The 23,682-nt window shown below is 43.3% G+C and overlaps 1 protein-coding gene across 1 annotated transcript in view; it reads left to right on the forward strand.

The window, feature by feature from the left end:
• COQ8B (coenzyme Q8B) overlaps nt 1–18,123 on the forward strand; it is a 39,719-nt gene extending 21,596 nt beyond the window's left edge. Inside the window, exons 9-15 of the mRNA XM_088450116.1 lie at nt 2,480–2,561; nt 2,998–3,091; nt 4,041–4,182; nt 8,165–8,272; nt 11,528–11,593; nt 11,816–11,902; nt 15,753–18,123. Of these exons, the coding sequence (XP_088306242.1) occupies nt 2,480–2,561; nt 2,998–3,091; nt 4,041–4,182; nt 8,165–8,272; nt 11,528–11,593; nt 11,816–11,902; nt 15,753–16,058 (885 nt within the window). The 3' untranslated portion in view covers nt 16,059–18,123. The remainder of the gene's footprint in view (nt 1–2,479; nt 2,562–2,997; nt 3,092–4,040; nt 4,183–8,164; nt 8,273–11,527; nt 11,594–11,815; nt 11,903–15,752) is intronic.
• Nucleotides 18,124–23,682: the final 5,559 nt, after the last annotated feature.

The raw sequence follows: 23,682 nt of genomic DNA on the forward strand, positions 1-23,682 counted from the left end.
TGTAGACCTGATGGAAGTCAGTGCAGTATGTCACTTATTTATCCACGTCACATGTACGGATCAAAGTTGTTATCTGGTATCCTTTATTTTACAGTATTTAAAGGCGTTTGCCACTTTAAACCTTGTTTTATCCAACTTCTAAGAAGCACGTATCTGGATGTTCACGAAATGACTTCCCTGGTAACCCAACATCAGAACTTTTGAAATCCCACTGCAGAAAGATATTTGCAGTTGAATATTGACAGCTGTTAAGGTGGGTACACACCTAGCAGATATATCTGCAAATCGAGTGATCTGCAAATATATCTGTAGATGATGGTCGTCATATACACTGAACGACCATCATCTTCCATGCAGCCTCGGGTACTGCTGGCCGGGGGACGCACCACGACCCCCTCCCCGTGGCTGCCGCTGCATGTGTACGGGTGGTCGGCTGATCGCCCGTACACATTTGTCGATGGACAGATATAGATATATCTGCCATCGGCTGTGCAGCACAGCCGACGCAATATGTCTGTGAACGACGACGTTCACAGACCAATCGCTGGTACACACTGGCCGAGAGGTATCAGATATATTGGCTGATCAATTGATGGGCCAATATATCTGTCAGCGTGTACCCAGCTTTGGTCAATTGATTGGGGGCCATGGAGTATCTTGTCCATGGCGAGGAGATGCGGCTGGATGATATTATGGTGATTAAGCTTTGTGCACTTGAAGCAGATTTACTTATACTACAGGGAGGAATAGGAACAGCATAAAAGAATGTGTAAAAAGAAAAAAAAAGTTATTTGGACTATTGTAAAAGGGCTGGAGCACCTGCTGCACATATCAGACTAGCTCGCCCTGGGGTCTATGGCAATCGCCATAATAACACCCTGTCACATACAGCAGCCGGTGCTGATTAATACTCCTTCTTCCTGCAGCCTGTTGAACTGATGTCTCCATTATATATAAGTCAGTTTTATGAGTTAATGTATCTGTGACTAAAAGAAAGGGTGGTGTGATGCTGCTAGCATAAGAAATAATCACTATATACTATGTAATATATTACAAGTGCATAAAAACTTCTGCAGCTGTAACCAGGAGGCGATGCCAGTACCCCCCCAAACTGGTGCGTACAGAAACAAGACACAAAAAGAGTGCTGAAGTCTACGCTAAATAAATTCTGTATACAACCATAGTCCTAAAAACCCTCCTTTTGTCCACTCTGGGGCATATCCAATTCTGTGCAAGTTAGCACAACTTTCATACCTGCCAGGTTTTCAGAGCAGGTCTAATCTTTCCCTAAATCCTTATTTTATGGAAAAATTGTTGGGACTGGTTCTAGACCCCTGTAGCGCCGCCCCGCCCCCCCCCCCCCTGCAATTAGTATTTGCGCTGTCCTCTTTGTCTGTCTCTTCTGCAGTCTTGCAGGCAGCTTCCATGGTACTACTAACCCTGCACCCCACTACCCCTAACCATGCACCCACTTCCCACACACACTATGCTACATTGCCGCCGCTAACCCTGCACCCACTCCCCACACACACTACACTACGCCCGCTCCCTGCACACAGCCTTGGCAGCCGTCCGGGAGGGAAAATATATTCCCGTGGGATTTTGCCTGCAAAAAAACACAGCGATCACTTTTTTTTTTTCTTTTTATATGGATAATATAGTTATCGGGAGCGCCCATATCCGCGGTAATCCAAAATTGGTCGCCTAGTCCACGTAATCTTTTTGTGGGCAAAACTTTGCGGCCAATCGGATATACCCCTCTGTGTTTTCTCACTGTTAGTTTTGAGAGTTTATTTGTTTAGGCCAGTGATCGGCAGCATGATACTGTTCATGGGCAGAGTAGCTAGTTAATTTTATAAATTTAATCAGTGGAAGCATCGGCGGCGTAACAGGGCTGCAGTGCGCCCTGTATTGCCCCCACCCCCTGAGTGCATGACGTCATGACATTGTGTAGAGGGGGCAGGCCGCCAGCTTTGGGAAGTGCAGTACTGCCCGAAGCATAATGAGGAAGCTCTGAGCGGGTGTACGCCTATCTGTAATCTATCAGTAGGCCTGTTAAACAAGCATAAGTTCTAACAAACAAATATGACAACAAAGTAGGAAGGAACTGGAGGTTGCTAGTGAAAGGTTGGAGGGATGCATGTGACCCCAGGGTCGCCGGTGGCCCATCACTGGTTTAGGCTCTCCTGAGGACTTTATTAAGTTTAAAGTGACATTTAAGTTGCTGATGGGATATGGCGGGGAGGGCTTAGCTACAAACAAGTATAGTTTGATGTACGGGCTCCTTACAGCGCCCTCTACACTTCAGGCTTGGCAGCATCCCTCTGATGGAGTAAGAGAAACGGATTTAGCAGCGAGTACTAAAAGTGCTGTAATATCCAGTTTGAACTGTTCCTGCTCCAGTTAGTACATAACTTGTAGCTCATGTTAGTGTCATTCTAAGTAATATCTCCATGTAACGTATTGTTTTCCTGTCCAGTACCCTGGAATCGCTCAGAGTATTAAGAGTGATGTGGATAATCTGCTATCCATTCTGAAGTTAAGCGTGATTGTGCCTGACGGTAAGGGGAATAACTGATATATTTTGCCCTGCAAATGCATATGTAAACATCTATATGTGTGTGTGTGTGTGTGTGTGTGTGTGTGTGTATAGTAAATATAGGTTACACCCACATACTAGATAATATATATAATTACAAACAAAATTTGAGAACTGTTTGTGTTCCTTTATTTGAGCTGTGTACCCTTATACTTTTGAATTATTGCTAGCGTGACCGTGTTTGTTTCATTTGTCATTATGGCCTCCTATTATGTCCTGTTTGGGCACAAAGTTATACAGAAACAATGTTCAGGTTATTATAGTGTGTAACGTACCCTTGATGAAGGTGACTGAAGATGCTTGCGTATAATATAAGTTAGAGCCTACGGCATGAGCTTGGAATGCAGATGATGGACACCTCTGATTGGGGACATAAGACTGTGTACGTCTTGTTGCAGGATTGTTTCCTGACAGCAGCGTGCAGGTCCTCCAGAAAGAGCTGGCCTGGGAGTGCGACTACCTACGGGAGGCAGAGTGCAGCCAAAGATTCAGGTGAGACGCCCCTCTGCTGTACACTTTCCAAATAGTGTACTATTACTCCTGTTAGACTTCAAAGGTCAGGCCTGTGCATTTGAACGGGGACTTTACCACTTACTATGGAATGGTCTCTAATGGCCGGGCATCTGCTCCTGTGTAATTCAAAATCATTATAGTATGCATATAATTTCTATAACATGGAAAACTTTATCTGGGCTATGGTCGGCTGATGATCCTCATACAGACCCGTGACCGTTTCCCTTAGTGCAGGAGGTCATTGGCGTTGTTGACTCCATTTAATTTCACGCTCAAACAATCTATACTATTTACACTGGACATTCAATATGGATTCTTTATTTTGTGACCGCTGCACCACTATTTTACCCACCCGCAGGACAATGCAGCCCTCCAGGTGGGGACGGCACCCGGCAGGTTGTTTTAGCGGGGTGCCGCCAAAAGGACAGGGCACGTTCTGCCCTTTTGAAATTGGACAGGGCTCGGTGCCCTCCTAAAACAGACTAGCAGGAATGCTATTCTATGTTGGGTCAAGGTAGGCGTCTGTACTACTGCAAAACATTTTGGATGTAATCCTCACAAATAACACAAATTTTGTTCCCAGCCGAGTCGCCCTATCATCTTTGCAATGTTTTAAATTCAAAATAATGTACTTAAAAACAATGACCGTCCTTTGTAACCTGCTGCAGTAACACACTTGCTCTCAGATATTCACCGTGTTTACTCTACATGCACATTGCTATGGGGTTGTTACTTAGATTGGCATCTTTAGCCCACCTTGTCCCATCAGCTCTCGTAACATCTGAATAGATGTCATCATGATACGGAGATGTTACTCTAGTGGTGATGTGACCTCCTTGCGGGATTGTTCCTATCCTCTCACAGCCCACAAATATCTTCGTTTGCTAAATGGCACTCCTGTTTAATCCTGTTTCTATCCAATCCCCAGGCAGCTCCTAAGTGATGATTCCTTCTTCCGGGTCCCACGGGTGATTGATGATCTTACTGCAAAGAGGGTGCTGACTATGGAACTGGTGTCTGGGGTCCCTCTGGATCAGTGTGCTGAGCTGGACCAGAATACCCGCAACCAGGTCAGATGAGAATTTTGTCATCCAACATCTAATCAAAGCTTTAGAACACAAACCTGAGTGTGTCATTTACTCACCTTGTATAGACTGGACTTTTGGTATGCGTTGGGGCAAAGTTACATGATCGATCTACCTGTAGGTTTCATTGCTGCCTATTGTGTTATTTAGTCTCCTTACATACTCTGATTTTAGACAGACTACAGAAATTCCTCTGTAGAACTTATTTTCTGCTATCTACCTTGATTGTCAAACCCCAAAGAAAACCATTTAAGAAATAGAGAACATACATTATAAAGCTGCCTGAGGACTACTGAGGTGCATAAAGGCCTTACCATCTCTCTTAGTTCTGTCAATGGTCGCATGATTTATCTTTTTATATTTGCACTCTTCATATCTTAGATTGGCTAGAGATAACCTCAAAAGTTTCTGTCCATTGTCCAAAATACCAAATTAGACTGTGTGGTTTCTTTCACCTTGTTGGCCTAGATAATGTCTTCCAAAAAGCATGGTGGGGGTGGTAGCTTCACAAACCACGAAAGCTTCACAGACTGCCCAGGTTCTGCACTATTAGTGGATTCCGCGGTGTGTGATCTGGGTGTGGATTGAAAGACCTAAAGTAAAAAGGTAGACAATGTCTAGATAGACACCAGATGTTGGACAGTCAGTAGGTCGACAGGGACAAGTGGTCGGCAGGGTCAGAAGGTTGACATGAAAATGGTCGACACATGTTTGTTTGTTTTTTCTAACTCTAATCTTCACCCTAACAAACCTCCCCTTGGTGCCTAACCCTAACCCTCCCTCCTGGTGCCTAACACCAACTGTCGAGGTAAGTGCCTAACCCTAAAAAAGCACTCAAAAAAGTCAAAACATTTTGTGTCGTCAATTTCTGTGTCTACCTTTTCACACTGTTGACCATTTGTACCTGTCGACCTATTGACTGTCTAACATCTGGTGTCTGTCTAGACCAGGGGTGGGGAACCTTTTTTCTGCCGAGGGCCATTTTGATACATATAACATTATTTTCGGGGCCCAGTGCAGGCCACGCCCCCTCCATATGATGGCACACGAGGGCGGGGCCACAATTGCCGGTGATTACAGCAATGCCCGGAGCATCCTGAGGATGCTTCGGGGAGCTGTAATGACTGTCTGAAGCTCCTGGTGGCACTGCTGCATAGATTCTGGCTGCACGGTACTATTCTAGGCACCCTGCTAGCCAGATGAGGCTAGAAAAAAAAGCTCAGAGGACCAGATCAATTGATTTTGTGGGCCTTATACGAACCCCGGGCCCGAGGTTCCCCACCCCTGGTCTAGACATCTACCTTTTTACTGTGGATCTTTAGTCCAGATTCTGTGTGATTTGGGTGAGTGAGAGTTGCTGCATGTTTTTGTAGTTAGTACATTTTCTAAAAAGTGGGAGGCACATATAGAAACCGTTGTAATTCCTACACCGTTCACCTGATTTGGATGTAATTACCCTCAAATTAAATCTGAAAGTCTGCAGGTAAAGCACATCTTGTTTGTTTCATTTCAAAGCCATTGTGGTGGTGAATAGAGGCCAAAATATGAAAATTCTGTCAATGTCCCAATATTTATGCACCTGAATGTATTTTGTAACAGATTAAAAATTGCTGATGCGTATGTGCTTAAATGTGTTCATTGTTGTACACTGTAAGCACTGCTTTGCTTATCTATGCTGGATCTTTATACTTACAGTGCATCCGGAAAGTATTCACAGCGCTTCACTTTTTCCACATTTTGTTATATTACAGCCTTATTCCAAAATGGAATAAATTAATTTTTGTCCTCAAAATTCTACACACAATACCCCATAATGACAACATGTAAAAAGTTTTTTTGAGATTCTTGCAAAAATCGTCAACGTATAACTCATATTTGCCAGCTGAATTTGTGAGTCATTGAAATTGCAACAATGGAGATACTCTCTAACGAGAAATAGCAACATTGTAGTCATCCTAGTGAACAGCAACTAACACAATTGACCATATAACATATCAAGCCATCTATTAATAACAAATAAAGGCAATAACATATACTGAAATAATGGAATGAATGGCTGAAAAGTCAAAGAAGTGCATGGAATGAAATAAAACCTAACACTAGCCCGAGTCACAGTATTGAAAATATACAATTATTATAAATAAACACAAGGTAGTACACTAATAAAGAGGTGAACTGACCGACGACAGTTGAATTTTAGAATTGTGGTAGCACTTTTTCATATTTATTCACTTCCTGTATCTTTACTATGTTTTAATATTTCGCCTAATTATTGGACTATGCTTTCCCCTTTTTTAATATCAAGAATAAAAGTTATTTTTTATGTAATTCCAGAAAACATTGTTTTGATCAATATATAGATCCCATGAGTGCACCAAATATATATCTTGCTTTTCTTTTCTGTTTACAAAATCTATGTACGGTGTTTTTTGCTTCCATAAATAAAAAATAAATTGCTGATGCAAACAGATGGCGTGGCAGACGTGGCATCAGCCGGTGGGTAGACTTTTCCATTTATGCTTGTTTAGGTACCATCTGATACCCTACACTAGACAGTTACCATCTAACTTGGTTACATACAATGGGCGGAATTCAATTGATTTCGCGGCCCGCATCTCCCGTCTAAAGTGACCGGAGATCGCGGGCCGCTATCCAATTGTGCTAGCTTTTCACGCTGATCGCACCCAAAGTGGTCGGGGTTAGCCGCGTAAATCGGCTAACCCCGACCAAAGTGCTGGGCGCGATCGCGAAAAGTGATGTTTGGGCGCCCAAACATGTCCCTTTTCGCACATTTCAGCTCTCATCCCCCAGGGGCTGCGAGCTGAAATGTAGCGCTTGGCAGCTGATCGCGCCCGACAGGAGCAAGAATAGAATAGCTCCGTCGGGCGCGATAGGGGATGAAAAGAATTGAATTCCGCCCAATGTGTTTGTCTAATTCAAAGTAAAAATAAATAAAAGAATACAAAGATAACCATTTTCTTCCAAAGCCTTTATGGATGGTTTTCTATGATGGAAACTCCCCCCCCCCCCCCCCCCCCCCCCCCTTCCCACATTGGAGTGCGGCTTGGGTGATGCAATTCTCTTTTCTTCTAGGCTGCTTATCGTTACACAACTGGTTATCAATTTTAATTTAATTTGGCAGTACAAAAATGTGGATACCTGCTTAGCTAAAAGGTCCCTGGCCATTTCAGAGGTGGGGGGCAGGGTTATAACTTAATAATAATGAGTCCCACAGCAACACATTGATGGTCACCCACTGCCTTCACTACACCCAGCACATAAAGGACTTTGATTACTGACAGTGGCTCCTTGAAGCTTCCCCTCCCGCCTATCAGCATGCTTATGTTGGTCCCACACAGGCCTCTAATTATAGCGATCCCTGGTACCCCTGAGTACTTGTCAGAGATTCCTTTAATCAATGGGCTGGAGAGTGAGAGCCGGCCTCAGATATTTCACAGAGGGGAGGAGTGGGCAGAAAAGACAGCTCATTAGGAGTACAGTGATGTTCAGTAATACTGACCATTACAATCGGCAAATTGTGAACTTCACTGTATTCCTATTAATTCATCATACTGACTCAGTATTGAGGAGGAGACGGCACTGAGGACCTAGACTGGCCTCTCTGCCCGCTGACCCACAGCTTCCGCATCTGCTGCTATGCGTAATGTGACCCAATTGTGTGTCCTGCTCTCTATGGGTTTGTCACTGAATCCGTCTATTCTGTTTATGTCCTCTCCTTTACAGTGTAACTGGCTGAACACACTTTGGTACTGACCAGGCCATATTGAAGGGGTGTTTTTTGTTTTTTTAAAGCTGTTAGACTGATAAAAGCTTATTCATTGCATTACTTAATTGTACCCTTGGTGTTTTATCCAACAATTGTGCATCCAATAATTAAGTATTCAGCAGTTATTTTTCTCTTTAAAGAAAACCGAGAACAGATGTTGTCGTATTCTTTGCATTTTAGATCTCATACAATATCCTGCGCCTCTGCCTGCAGGAGGTCTTTCAGTTCCACTTTATGCAGACCGATCCAAACTGGTCCAACTTTTTCTACGATGCTGAGAAGAACAAGGTGAGAGGGGGGGGGAGCGAGGGTCCCTGAGCCTGACGCTGTGCAGTGCATTCACCAATAAGAAGGGGGTGTAATAGATATACATTTTCAGATGGATTTTAACATTCGGCCCTATACCTGAATAAACCCCTGCACATCTCATTGTAGGGAAGAGCTTCCCTTTCAATTCCCACTCCATGCAATACTGTAGAAGTGGGTGAAGCTTTTCAACAAATGAGAACTTGTTCAGTTTGAAATCTCAGTCGCCAGCAGACTCATTTCCCCACCAAAGTGGACTGTGCTACAGGATTGTGTCCAATAAAGCATTATTATTATTATTATCCTTTATTTATATGGCGTCACAAGGGTTCCGCAGAGCCTTACACAGTACATAAACAAATGAGCACACAAGACAAGTACATAGACAAATGATAACACAAGAAAAACAGTTAACAGTACAAACAATGCAGGACAAATACACGATTTATACATTGCTACATAACACTTAAAGAATCGGCATGGCGTCAGCAATCAAGGGTTAGGCGCTGTTGTAAATTAAAGCAGGAGTAAGTGAGGGAGAAGCACATGAGGGAAGAGGGCCCTGCTCGTGAGAGCTTACATTCTAAAGGGGAGGCGGCAGACAAACAGGGGTGACACAGATGGGATGGATTTTGAGGAAGAAACATGGAGTAGTGGGTTAGGTTGAGAGCTGGAAAGCTTTAATGAAGAAAGGGGTCTTGAGAGCCCATTTAAAGGTTAGGAGCCAAGAATCAAAGTTAACATGGAATTTTGAGTTAAGGCCAGGGGGATGAGGAAAGTCAGCTACTCAAGGAAGTTGGAAAAGGCAACTGATATGAGCATTGAATGCAAATAATGAAGTGGAGAGTTTAGAAGGTAAGAGTAGGTGGGAGTGACCAGATGATAGAAGTTCCCCAACACCAACACTGTGGCAACCTCCAGGCCAGGGAGTGTGAGAGAATGTGAGGCTCCCAAAGGAGATAGCTGCAGTAGAAGTAGTGTCAGATGGGTAAGTCCAGTATTTGGTGATGGCTAGGAGATTAAAGGAGTTGAATATGAAGCCGTAATGGACAGGGACCAGTTGTTAATAGACAGGACTGGCATTCCAGAGGAGACAGGAGAGAGGGACAGAGTTGGGAGGAGAGAGAAGGAGATTGTTAGGGTTGCTGTAGTGTGGGGTTGAGATTGATTTACAGTGTGGGTATGTGTTGGGCTTCTGAGTGAGGAAATGTGACAGCAGGTGGTGGGCAAGGTGGAGGTTTAGTGTGGTGTGGGTTGAGAAGAAGAGGTGTAACTTGGAGAAAAGGGAGGGTGCAGGGCTTATGAGTTATGGGAGATGTGGTGGAGAGTACTTGATGGGATGAAGAGAGATAGAGGAGAGGAGGGAGGGAGGAAGAGGAGACTATGGAGGGAGAAAAGATATGGGAACTGGTGGCAGAAGAAAGAATTATGTAGCTTCTGAGTGAGGGGGGAGTAGAAGAAAAGACAGACATGCGTAGTTGAGGGATTAGGGGGGGGGAGAAAACAGCAGTAGTAGTGATGAGAGTGAGATACAGGAATACTACAGTTAAAATGTCTATAAATCAGATAAAAGGAAGAACAGTGTTAGTAGATGTAAAGGCACAACTACAAGAGTATATAATAAACTCAGTTTAGAGCTGTTAAAGTTGCAGGGTTTTAAATTAAGGATAAAGCATTCTTACAGATGAGAAAGTGTTTAAAAATGGTAGATACTACAGTGGTGTAGAGATAATTCGACAGTGGTAAAGGAATAATATAAACAGTGTAGGGTAAAAAAAACAAACCATACATTCAAAATTTAAATGCAGCAATCCACCTGATAGTTCCTTGCAATGCTGAAGCAGGCTGTTGGCAAAAGGTGTGTTCAGGTTATAATGAAAGCTGGTGGCTGAGTTGCAGGCTATCCAGAAGCTCAGAAGATCCTTTTCAATTGTTTTCAAGTTGTAAAGAGTTCTTTTTTAAATGTTGTCCTCCTGTCTAACTCTTGTCTAACTCTTTAAGTTATGCTGGGCTTAAAATACCACTTAGAACAGAAAGAAACTAAACAGCATCCCATGTATCTAGGAGTTAATAAATAGTTAAGTTGCAAGACCTTAAGTCACTCTGGTTTTTGCAGATGATAATTAATAACAAAGTACCTATGAAATCAGTATAATCATACAGCACTGCTAGTTCTATGTCAGATGACTGGTCCCAATAGATTACCTATGAAATCAGTATAATCCTACATCACTGCTAGTTCTATGTCAGATGACTGGTCCCAATAGATTACCTATGAAATCGGCATACATTCCAGGGTCCCAAGGTGGACATAATCTTTAACAATTCTTGGAATACAGATTGTGATGTTTTATTATTGTTGTCATCCATGTACTTTGAACGGTTATTACCTATGTGATTGTACAGGACCGTAACTAGGGTAGTGCTACCAGTGGCATGGCACAGGGCACCACAGGGCAGGGGGTGCTGTTTGGGCCTGTCAATTTTCCTGTTTATTATCATTCTCACTTGTAGCTTCCTCCTCTTTTATTCCCAGCATCTCCTGGCCTCCCCTTTCTCTTCCCTGACCCTTCCCCATGAGGCAAAGGTCCTTTTTCATGTACACTAGCTTGTGTCCCTATTTAAAAAAATAGGTGGGGGGCGGCAATGTTCTCTCTTGCACAGGGCACCAAAAAGTCTAGTTACAGCTCTGTGATTGTATACATTTGTCATGATGTTTTACTCTACATCCTACCTCATCATACGTGTTCTGCTCTCACCCAGTCTGACGCATTGTAGAATTACTTGGGTCTAGAACATATATTAATCTATACAATATTCTGCTCCTGATCTCACACAGGGACAAATATTACAACAAACACCATTCCTTCCTTGCCCTTATCTTGTTCTAGGAGTCACTGGGGGAAGGGGGTTCAATTTGCCTTGATGCCTAACTTGGCGCCTATTGGCCAGTTACAGTATTGCCGACATACCAGTTTTTCCGATGTACCTTTATGGGGTGCGAGCAAGAACCTGCGATGCGGGCAGGACGCGATGTGCTGTACCAGAATGGCACATTGCGTTGATGTTGGGAAATGAATTTCCCCTATAAGTTGGTATAATGTCGTTTTCCTTATTATCACTCTTTGATAAAAAATTAGGGGCCTTTCTTATGGAAGCAATAGACCCGAACATCTACCAGAACGTATCACCCCCCCAACCTAAGACTGTTGCTGATCCCCTCTTTCTTGCCCTTAGATGATGCTGTTGGATTTTGGAGCTAGCCGAGCATTTGAGGACAAGTTCACTGATGATTATATTGAGGTAAGGTAGGTAGGTAGAATGTACATTAAAAAGACTCAATCTCCTGATCCCATCCCTATTAGAAGTCCTGATACAGACCTCTCCCCCACACAGTCACACACAAACTTCATACACCCACGGTCACATGATAACATGTCAATGGAACGGTCCTCCCGACAGCCCTCCCATGAGTACTTTGGCACCTAATATACTGATGACTGCATGTGCTTCTTCCATCGATAGGTTGTGAAAGCAGCAGCAGAGGGAGATCGATTAAAAGTTCTACAAAAGTCCAGAGATCTAAAATTTCTGAACGGTTTTGAAACCAAGGTAAATGTGGCATCTATGGAGCATTTCTTTATATCTTCATGTTGTTATCTTAGTAACACGCTCGTTTCCTCATTATAATGTCAGAAGTGATAGGAGAATTAGGAGTATGCTCCGTGACGGCTCCTATTGCACTAGAAGATTTGGTGCTTTATAATGAGGTACACCAACAGACATACTGCCGTTCCTCACCCCATCAGCAAATCGGGCTGTGTCTCCTATACATTCCCTGCCCTCAGATGGTGCAGCTTCCGGTCTCCGGACCTCCCACTCAGTGAGGAGGCTGCTGTATAAGAGAGAAGGCACAAAAGGTGGTGGAAGTAGGACCTGGAAACCGCATAGACAAAATTTAATGGTTTGTGTAGAAGTTACTGTTCCTTCTCATTAACTGCTTTGTCTATGCAAAAGAATGGTGGATTACCATTTCTAGTGTAGAGTGCGTTTAGTGTAAGTTTCTCTTACCGTATCGGCTCTGTAACTGAGATTAGCCAGTCTTGGGGTTTTCAATTCTGATCAATGACGTTCTCCAGCCAGATTGAGACAGGTGCAAGATGATTGGAGGTCACAGTAGTGCAAGGTCACTGTGTAGATAGCAAGTGCTAGGGAAAAACTTTTCCTAAGCAATCAGGGTACCTCTCATTATACACCTTCCAGAGTCTATTCCCTGGTACAGGCACCAAGTACAGTATACACACACTCCTGACAATACTCCCCTTGCTGATGACTTGTGGACGCAAATAGTTAACAGACAGGCACTCATTGGAACCCTCTCTCGGTAGTTTTTGTGATGTATAGCCCATAAGCTACAGCGGTTTACGACATCTGCAGATGGTGTAAGCTACGAGGACCAAGTTCCAGAGCTTGGTAAATCTGACAGCATCGCATCCCTCTTAGAAACCTATGGGGGTTGCTGTGCTGGCAGAAATATAGGGACCACAGCAGATATCGGAGGTATCTGCTGTGATCCCTCCATAATATATCTGGGGGATACTAAGGGCCAAATGTAATAGGGTGAGAGTTTAGAAAAGTGAGAGTGTGACACTTTTTAAACTTTGCCAATGTAATAGAGTCCAAAAACAAAGTAACAGAGCGAACTTGCATGTTTTTTTAGACTTAAAAAACTCACGATTTAAAATCTCATTCAGATGTTTTCCCATTTTGAAGATAAAACTCAACCAATGTGAGAGTTTACTGCTAAACTCTCACATTTTCTAAACTCTCACCCTATTACATTTGGCCCTAAATGTTTGCAGGTATCCCCGAAAATGGGTGTAGACCCCAGTGTCGCACTCCGATATACGAGTGTTGCATATCCAATTAATCATTGCAGACTCATGCAGCTGTTTGGACATTTGATTGTGACTTTTTGGGTGAAAAAGATGATTGATCTGTGCTAGTGTTTATCTGCTGGTCACTTCCTAACAGGACAATAAGAATCTCTGCATTGCAAGGTGTTCTTATCCCTATTTTTGTCGGCAGACTGCTTCTTAAGCAGAGATTGTATTGGAGACTATTGGAAACATATTATTTTTTGTGAACTTTCATACCAGTAACAATGGACAGATGGTTTTGTTTCCATTCTTAAGATATTGTGTACTTTAATATAGAGACGGCTAGTGACCTTTGCTGATGTTGGCCAGACATTTTCTCCATGGACCTAAAAGAGGGTGTGTATTTATGGATCAGCCGAGTCCCTGTTTTCTGTAACCACGTTAAATCATCAGTATAGGCAGTGTCTGCACTGTTAGGAACACGTTGTCCGTGTTGCAGCCTGTTCAGGACATTGCTGTGTTATGTTTTCATTGTTGTAGGCTCTATGCTATAAAACATCCAAGGCAGTCTCGTTCTCCAGGGCCATTGTGAGTTTTAGGGATTTGACGGGCAGAATAGCCGGGGACATCTCTTAAAGTGATCTGTTAAATTTCCAATTATTATGCAACAAATACCTCTTATAATCAAGGCTGAGTGTTGTGTCCCTCCTGGATTAAATGTGACCGTTACAAATTGTACAGATAGTCAGCTTATTCAGATACAGCCTGTTCCGTTAAATAAAACTGTGCTATTTGCCTGGAAATCTTTACTTTGGAATATAGCCCCATTGCAATAGCTACATGGTTCCAGCCTCCATAGGCCGCCATCAGTCGACCACTTTGTCCTGTTTGTTTCAGCAGTTTAGTAAAAATATATAGGTGTCTTTGTAGTGTTCTATTTGTTGATTTGCAGTATTACATTCTTCCATTTGCTGGACATGTCCAGTATTCCTCAAAAAGCAGCATGTTGAATACCCCTGCAGTAGAGCGTTGCTCACATTCCATGAAGGTCCCAGACAATAGCTCAAGCAGGTATACTGCTCAAATGGGTATTTACATTAGATTTCTTTTACAAATATGTCTAATGCGCTGCCCTCATTTTACATAATGTTGCTGTCACTTGTCCAGCACTGATAATTAGGTGTCTGTATATTAGGAATCGGTATGATTTACCGCCGGACCCATGCCCGGCGGTTGGAATTCCGACAGCGACATCCCGGCAGAGGAGGAAATCCCTATCATCCAAGGTAAGTATTGTCTAACCTAATTCTACCCCCAAACCCTCCCTTAGGGGTGCCCAACCCTAATCCCCCCTCTAAGTGCCTAAACCTAACCCCCCCTTTCCCCATCGCCTAAACCTAAATCCCCCGGGGGGGGGTGCCTAACCCTAAGTCCCCGCCCCCTGGGGCTGCCTAACGCTAAATCGTCTAGCGTGTAACCAGCATTAGACATTGGTCTGGCCTCTTTATTTAAGACAGGGGTGGGGAACCTATTTCTGCCGAGGGCCAATTTGATCTATATAACATTATTCGCGGGCCGGATGCAGGCCACGCCCCCTTCGTGTGATGTCACATAGGGGTGGGGTCACAATCACCGGTGATAATAGCAATGCGTGGAGCATCCTGAGGATGCTCCGGGGAGCTGTAAGGGCGGCTGTGGTGTGACCGTCAGAAGCATCCTAAGGACATCCCAGGCGGCACCGCTGCATAGATTCTGGCTGCAGGGTTAAATTCTAGGCACCCTGCTAGCCAGATGAGGCTAGCAGAAAAAAAGCTCAGAGGCCCAGACCAACCTATTCCAGGGGCTTTATAAGGCCCCAGGGCCTGAGGTTCCCCATCCCTGAGAATGTGTATTGGACATTCCACATTTTATTTCATTAGTATAATATGTATGCTCATTACAGGGGTATCATTTTCCATTTAGGTGTTAATAGGTATCCATTCTATTGTTATATGGCAATGTGCTTTTCTTGTTATACTTCCTTGTACTAGTTGTGCAACAGCACACATTGATAAATCAATGTTCTTTCTCTTTGCGGAAGCAGTTTTTTGGCAATTTATTTTCATTTCTATTTTATTTTCAAAATTTTAAGTATTGAGTGGATAATGGCAATACATACAATAGTCAAATAACACATTAGTAACCAGAGACTGTAATAAGGAAGAAAATAAAAGTATTTCAATCAACATAGTCATATCGGCGTGCGTTATATATATCAGACAATACTATTTTTTTCATTTTTCTTGTGCTGTATTGAACCTTTTTATATAGTTACATTTTTTCCAAGCATAATGTGGTTCTCTTCAATACAAGAGCACATGCAGCCAGATGGTGAGACTATATATGTCCAGTGTAGGAGAACCAATGAGCCCTCTCTCTGTAAAAGCAGCTACATGAACATGTTGGTCTGGTCTCCTCTGACGACTTGACCCCGGCCAGTAAGTAGGGCCGCAGTGCAGCAGTACTGTGACTGCTACCAAATCAGATTATCGCACATCTGTTCCCTTAATTAACCTATGTTAATGATTTTTGCTGTTCCCCAGGTGTTTCAGGAGGCGCACATAGACGCGGTGATGATTCTAGGCGAGGCTTTTAACTCTGAGGAGCCGTTCAATTTCGGAACACAGAACACGACCCAAAGGATCCACGACTTAATCCCGGTCATGCTAAAGCACAGGCTCACCCCTCCTCCAGAAGAAACCTACTCTCTGCACCGGAAAATGGCCGGCTCCTTTCTCATCTGCGCCAAGCTGAAGGCCGTCATCCCATGTAAAGAGCTCTTTGATGGGATTTACCGACAATACTGGGCTGAAAGGGACCGGGAAGTAAAACAGCCGACCTCGGATTGAATCCACTCCGCCAATTTTACCTTTTTACTTGAAATGGAATGCAAAATTCCACTGTGAGGAATAGCGGGAAAATCCATCAACCATAGCAATCCCATTATTGTATTACTGTTTGATGTTTTTATTTACCTTATTCAGACTCGACTGACCTTATGGATATATCCTTCTCTCTATTTTAAATGTAAGGTCTTTTCACAGGTTGGGTTTTTTTGAGTGCGTTTCCACTCATTTGCTTGCGATGAATTTCAGAGAGTGTAGGTTTCGTCAGGCTTGTCTATCACCATTACATTTGGACTGAAGTGGAATACTATTCAGTGTGAGATGAGTTCCACCTCTTTCAGCCGTCAGAATGAGCCCATCCTGCTAAGACAAACATTCTGGATGAGCAAAATCTTATCTGGGAATATACTGACTTCTTTGATCTTTATCAGAGCTGGTCTAGCGGACTCGAGACTTCGTCTATAATCAGTTTTACTTTTTACTCGCCACATTGAATGTTTTTTCAGTTGAATGTATGTCAGTAAGCTCCGAAAACTAAGGCCTTATCCAAATTGTGGATTGACTTTTAGTAACTTCTCATTTCATTCTTTTAATTAATCACTTAATCCGCTATTGCGTGTCCTTTGAAGCTGCCTTTTGGTCAGGAAGATAGGATTCCCTGTGAAATTTCCCTGTTGACAGCAGGACATGGGAACAATGTTAAATAGGTTGCCTGGGTTCTAGGCAGTGATATGTCTCCAGAAAACCAGAGACTGAGCTTATATTTCCTGGGCATGAAGATTATACAAGTAAATGGATTAAAGTGTGCAGCTCTTGTTAAGAGATTTATGCCGACTTAGTATATTATAGACCTCTGTGCACTCCTGTTCATTGCTGCTGCCAAGTACCCCTTATTTGGCAGTGATCACCCTTTTCCTAGTACCTATAAACAACCTTAATCCACTTGCCAGATAAATACAGATTCTATAAACAAATACATATATGGGAAAAGTTACAGGAACCTCTCAGCTCTAAACCTTTTTAAGATCACTGTAATTGTGGAAGCATTTTTATATAGGAAACAGACCATGTCTATAGGCTAAAGTAAGGGTGCTCGCCCCATCCAGCTATCTGAACTGAGGGTCATTCTGCTAGTGTTGGACAAGACCGAAAGCATCTCAGATGCAGCCGAAATAAGCTTATACCAGTGAAGAGCACAAGTGTCCAACAGTCATAGTGTGAACGCAGGATGAAGCATCTTGTACTTGCTTTCCATCTAGTGTTGTCCCCCCGTATTGCCTGTTACCCATATTTTATGACCCTTGCACTACTTATAGTATCAGTGATTCTTTTTCCAACAGTCAATGGAATTGCTCTTTGGTCACTCAGCACTGCTCCAGAGAAGCACCGATCTGCTGTAAGGGCGATGAGCACCCATGCAAGTAAGCTGATGACTGAGTCAAGAATGGCTGTTCACAGGAGCAGTTGTTTATACTCTGGTAGGAACCTAGGTCAGATGCCGTCTTCTGATTAATGTTATCTCGGTAATATGTTACGAGACGGTCCTTTCCTTATTGCCACCATCTGTAGCGTACACGGTAACTGCTTTACCTGTCGGGTCACGGTGCTGTGTTTTTTTTTCCGTCACCAAAGAAGCCGGCCACCTCTGTGTGTAAAATGTCAGAGTACTTTTATTAAATAATTTATACAGAAGACTATATACTGGATTTATTTTCATGCTGAGACTGTGAAAACACAAACTCAACCTGCTTTGGGCAACCCCCCGTCCCCTAAAGTTAATAACCTGCATCTAGAAGAAACAGAGATATTAGTACATAATTTGCAAAATAGAAGCCACCAATCACTGTCTCTTTTGATCTTTAGGATGGATCCGAAACCGTAAAGGTACCATAAACACGCTAGAACGTCAGGGGGCTGGATCTGTTTGATTTGGCCAATTTTTTAGGGCCCGTGCATGCCATGGTGGGATCAAGTCATTGACTTACCGATGTAATACAGATCAGCAATCTTCTAGGGCACCCATGCATGCCAGTGGGATCTTGCCATTGACTTACCTATGTAATGCAGATCAGCAATCTTCTAGGGCCCATGCATGCCATGGTGGGATGCAGTCATTGACTTACCGATGTAATGCAGATCAGCAATCTTCTAGGGCCCATGCATGCCATGGTGGGATGCAATCATTGACTTACCGATGTAATACAGATCAGCAATCTTCTAGGTCGCCCGTGCATGCCAGTGGGATCTCGCCATTGACTTACCGATGTAATGCAGATCAGCAATCTTCTAGGGCCCATGCATGCCAGTGGGATCCCCGTCATTGACTTACCGATGTAATACAGATCAGCAATCTTCTAGGGCCCTTGCATGCAGTGGCTGTTTTGTTAAATCGCTGCAGGACTATAAAACTCTCATATCCTGATATGGGTTTGGCTTCATGTGCACCTGGCTGTTGGGTAATAGTCGGACAGTCCTGGTTTTTCACGTAGGAAATGCTTATGGTTTCTCATAAAGGTAAAACCCTAATACACATTGATTTAACAGGATTAGTGAAAATGACTTGGTAGTATCCATTGCATTTGTCACACAAGAGGTATAATTTACTACTTCTTGAAGCAGGAACCTGAACAGAACCGGTCGAACACATGGATAGTTCACACTGAAATTTCTTGAAGCTTTTGTGCATGTAGAGTTTTACCACTTATGAATTTCAGCCACAGTCATAGGTGAATGGTCGGGATTGGTTGCCATAGTGATCACTGCTGTCTGAGACCACCACTTTTCTTTTCATGAGGTCCACCAGCTAATGTTTCATGAATCCATTGATGAGGGCTAGGCCTTATGTGTTGTATGGGGGGGTTAATTCGATTATTTTAATATGGCGAAAAACATCATCCAATTGTATTGGCAGTCTGAGCTCCTCGGTGTACTACACATTTACCTTCTGTACATAGTGTTCTTTCCTCTGAGAAAGTGGTCCGACTTTATCATTGTCAGCCTGGTTTCAGGAAATGCTATCTTTGGCTGTCTGGATGCTGACGCTCAGAATGTCGGCTCTGGAATCCCAATACCAGTCGGAATCCTAGCACTGGCATCCCGACAGGAAGTAGTGGGATTAGGGGGAAGGTTAGGGTTAGGCACTAGGGGGGAGGGTTAGGGGTAGGGTTAGTATACTTACCGACAGGTGTTGGTATCCTAACCATGTCGCGATGCTGGTGTCTGGATTCTCAGTGCAGGGTTCCCGAGCATCAGCATCCTATACCCAATCCTCCTTCAATTCTGGAACTGCAAGAGCGCAAAGTATATTGTGACATTTTACACTCTGCGGACTCCTCTCCATTGTCCGTTTTCTGGTGACTTTCTACAATAGTAATTACCGCTTTTGGCCCTGGGCTTTTCTGGAGCATGGAGTAATTCCATATGTCTGGAAAACTACTAAGCAGGTGTCAGTGTTGATATAAACGAACATTTTATATGTTTTCATTTTTGTGTTCGTAGTTTTTATTTTATTGTATTAAATGTTTTTATGTAGAGCGGCGGCATTCCCCATGTACATCGCTGGCAGAGAGTCCGAGGATCTCAGCCTCCTCTCCCTGGCAGGATTTAATGCTGCACACAAAACCCTGCAGGGTAGTGAAGTTCACTTGGCGAGGGTCAATGACCAAGGAACAATGAATTTACTGTAACTGGATTCCCAGAAGCTAAGTTTATGAAAAGGTTGGAAAACCTATTTAACTGTAAGCAAAAGAACTGACTGAGCAAAGGGGAAATTGGGGTCAATGTTAACTCATTGCGGAAAATCTGTGCTCTTACTGAACTTGCTGCAACACACTGTATGTTACCCCCTCCTCTTTCTAACCCTCAAATGCACTTTATATCACCCCCATCATGATTCTGTCTTCCATACTCTTGTGCTTTATATCACCCTACTTTCTCCCCTCTCTATACTGAATGTTATATAATGTATTCCATGGTTTATATCAGGCTCTCTTCTATACCCCCTACTCTTCTTTTTATTTTTGTATTTAATTTGCTCTATCCAGATCAGGGGTCTTCAAACTTGGCCCTCCAGCTGCTGTGGAACTACACATCCCAGCATGCACTGCCATAGTTTTAGCATGCTGTTATATCAAGAAGGTGGTAGTGCATGCTGGGATGTGTAGTTCCACAGCAGCTGGAGGGCCAAGTTTGAAGACCTATGATCCAGATCATTTAAAACTGTTTATATTGTCGCCTCTTCTTCACATTTGCCTCTAGGGGTCGCTGTGTAGACACTTGTTTACTTTTAAGTTGTGTTGCTTTAATGTGCACAGTATTAGTGGAAAGATGACTGCATCCCAAATTAATCAGCTTTACAACTGTATGGAAGGCCAACATAGCAGCAGGGCTGCTGTATGTCAACCCAGTGGTCTGTAGGACCCTGTCTACTTGCATGTAGTCTTTCTATAAGAGTGTGCAAGCTTTGCAGAAACGCCAGAGAGGTGAGTCGTATGGAACACACCCCGACCCAGAGCTTAGAGTGTCCTTGGCTTACCCAGCCTCTCTCGCGCTCTCTCGCTCTCTCTCTTCTCTCCCTGATTATATAAATACATGGCTAAAAAGCACACCATGATGCCTGATGGAAAAAGCATTTCTATTCGTTAAAAGCTATGAGGCATGGCATGGCATGTGAGAGCATGTGCAGATAGATATCCTGCTCTGTCCTGTACAGGGACTACTGATCTGCCCACCTGTGCCCCAAAGTACAGACAGGCAAAAGCCCTGATGTATTAGAAAGAATGGGGAAGACAAGACAAGCAGCACCTGGAGAGATTCACCAGCTCCTTAAGTATGGTGTCCCCACTGCAGTGCTTAGCTGCATGTATTCTGCATTAACTCAGGCAAGGGAAAAATCCAGGTGCTGGAGAGTTAAATCAACTTCAGACTCCATGTAGTTTTATGAAGGAGTCACCCTCACTATGGTAAACAAATAAATACAAAGTAGGAGCTACTACAGAGTCGTCTGAAGGGGAAAAATAAAGTGACTCAAATCAGTAACTACTTATAAGGTATTTATTATAAAGACAACAATCGTTACATTGTAGCAACATACGAGGTCTGTCTAAAAAGTTTGTTGAATGGTCTAATATATCTGTATGCAACGCTTGCAACCTGCTGACCTGCATGGACATGTCTGGTCCTGTCCCCAGTCGGGGTTTGCACGAGGCCGCCACCGCACTGCCACATTGCATTCATTTCAACAGAGTGTCCCGAGCAGTGTGCGTCACACAGCAATGGAGCAACGACACAACATTAAGGTCTGCTTCAAATTGGGTAAGTGCGTCGGAGACGCAGGAAATGTTGGTGAAAGTGTACGGGCAGGATGCTGTGAGGAGAAATTGTGTGCACGATTGGTGTACATACAGATATATCAGACCAATCGCCGAACTTTTTAGACAGACCTCGTACATACTGTATATTAACAGCTGTGTTTTGCATGAAATACATTAGGCAATAAATATATATAAAGTCTTAAAAATTATTAAGTCTCAGAGTTTTAAACCAGAACACAACATCGATTTAGATTGGTATGAAATAGATCTTTTTTAAATTTACCCCTAATACACTAATAATTTCTTATACTGGCAATATAATATTTCCCCGCTCGCCAAATAAATTATCCCACTGGCTTCCACACATGACCTGTTGGGAAATCTTGAGGGTATAGGTTGAGAAATTGGGAAGAATGAGGTTTGATTTGTAACCAAGAGTAGGAACCGTAATTGCAGAAAACTGGGACAATGTGCTGGTAATGTATTATAGGCATAGGGCCATATTTAATTAGAACTTTTCGCCGTCATCTGAGGTTTTGCCTGTGATAAAGTAGCGCACTCGTCCCCGCGTATCCCCATATTCAATTGCAAATCGGCGAAAACAGGACCCTCCGAAAACGTAATCAGTGAAAAGTCCTGTCATTTTTGGGGACATCAGCCTGACACCCCCCAAAAGATGCTCTTTCATGGGGGTTCACTATGGGTACCCCCGAGTAGCCCTGCTAAATGTATTTGGAGTCTTTAAATGGTTTCAATAGGTGCTATTTTGCGTCTTTAAAAAAAAGTGATGAAGAATAGCATTTTTAAAGTTTTTTTTTTTGTGGGGAAAATAAGTAGTCCATCAAATTTGGGGTACATGAAAATGGGTACTAGCATATTTTGAAGTTGCTAATGTTATCTTTTAAAAAGAGTGAAAAATCCACCTGCTGCAACCACCTGTAATTAAAAAAACACCTGCAGCATACTTGGGGACCCCCTGAGTCTATTTCTCTAGCTTTTAAGTTTGTACCCCAACTTTGTTGTTGTTTTTTTTTGCCCTCAAAACGAAAGTACATTTTTGGGGTGTCCTTTAGTGTTTTTTTTTTTTTATATATACATTTTTTGACACAGATTACCTTTGGGGACCTGTCCCATGGGTGCTGGCTTGTTTTTTAAGGTTTGCACCCCAAAACCCCAATTCTGCACTTTTTTCCACCGAGTATTCATAGACAAAACTTTTCGCCTATTAAATTGCATTGCGTTATCGCGCTGGCTACAATTGAATACAGGGATAAGTTGAAAGCGGTGAAAATGACGTCACTGGTGAAAAAGTATCGCCGAAACGGACTTTTCGCTTCTAATTGAATACGGCCCATAGTTGTTGACTTTGTCATGTACATATGCATCATAGATGAGGGGATTAGGAGATTTTATGATTTTGTTTAAAATAATAAGCAAAGAATGAGTAATTAAAAATTGATTGTCTGCTAAATAAAAATAGATGTTTTAGGGGGGGCACAAATAATCCAATAAGGGCCTGATTCAGATTTGGGAAAAGAGGCCCTGATTCAGAGCCGGACGCTCTGACAGAGCGCTCGCTCTGAATCAGGGCCGTCCCTCTGAATTTAAGAGCGGCCTCCTGGCCGCTCACATAGCTGTGGGTGACCATCCACAGCTATAGCGAGCGGCCAAAATGATGGTCAATACCATCGCGACCATCGCGTTTGCGACGAGACCCCTGTGGTAGGGTCTCGTCTGTCGCAAGCCCAGGAGTGCTTTTGGCTCTATCAGAGCCAAAAGCACTCCCACTGATGTCAGTGGGGCCGTCCCCAGACGGTAGGCGTTCCCATGGGAACGCCTCCGTCTGGGCAGCCACGTCCACCAAAGGGGGCGTGCTGTCAATCACCATCGACAGCATGCCCCCTTTGGTGCGAGACCCATAACGACGGCTTGGCCGTCGTTATTCGGGTCTCGCGCATGCGCACGACGGAGCCGCCTCCGTCGTGCGCATGCGCACTTGGCCAACATCGACCCGCTTGCGAGCGGGTCTGAATCAGGCCCAGAGTAAGCAAGAGCAAGTACCTGGGCAAACCATGTTACAATGCAATGGGTACAAATACAGTCAGGTGCATAAATATTGGGACATTGACAGAATTTTCATATTTTGGCCTCTATTCACCACCACAATGGCTTTGAAATGAAACAAACAAGATGTGCTTTAACTGCAGACTTTCAGATTTCATTTGAGGGTAATTACATCCAAACGGTTTCTATATGTGCCTCCCACTTTTTAAGGGGCCAAAAGTAATGGGACAAACTAAACAATCCTAAATCTA

The sequence above is a fragment of the Taudactylus pleione genome, unplaced genomic scaffold, assembly GCF_031769625.1.
Source record: "Taudactylus pleione unplaced genomic scaffold, aTauple2 ptg000507l, whole genome shotgun sequence".
Classification (NCBI taxonomy): Eukaryota; Metazoa; Chordata; class Amphibia; order Anura; family Myobatrachidae; genus Taudactylus; species Taudactylus pleione.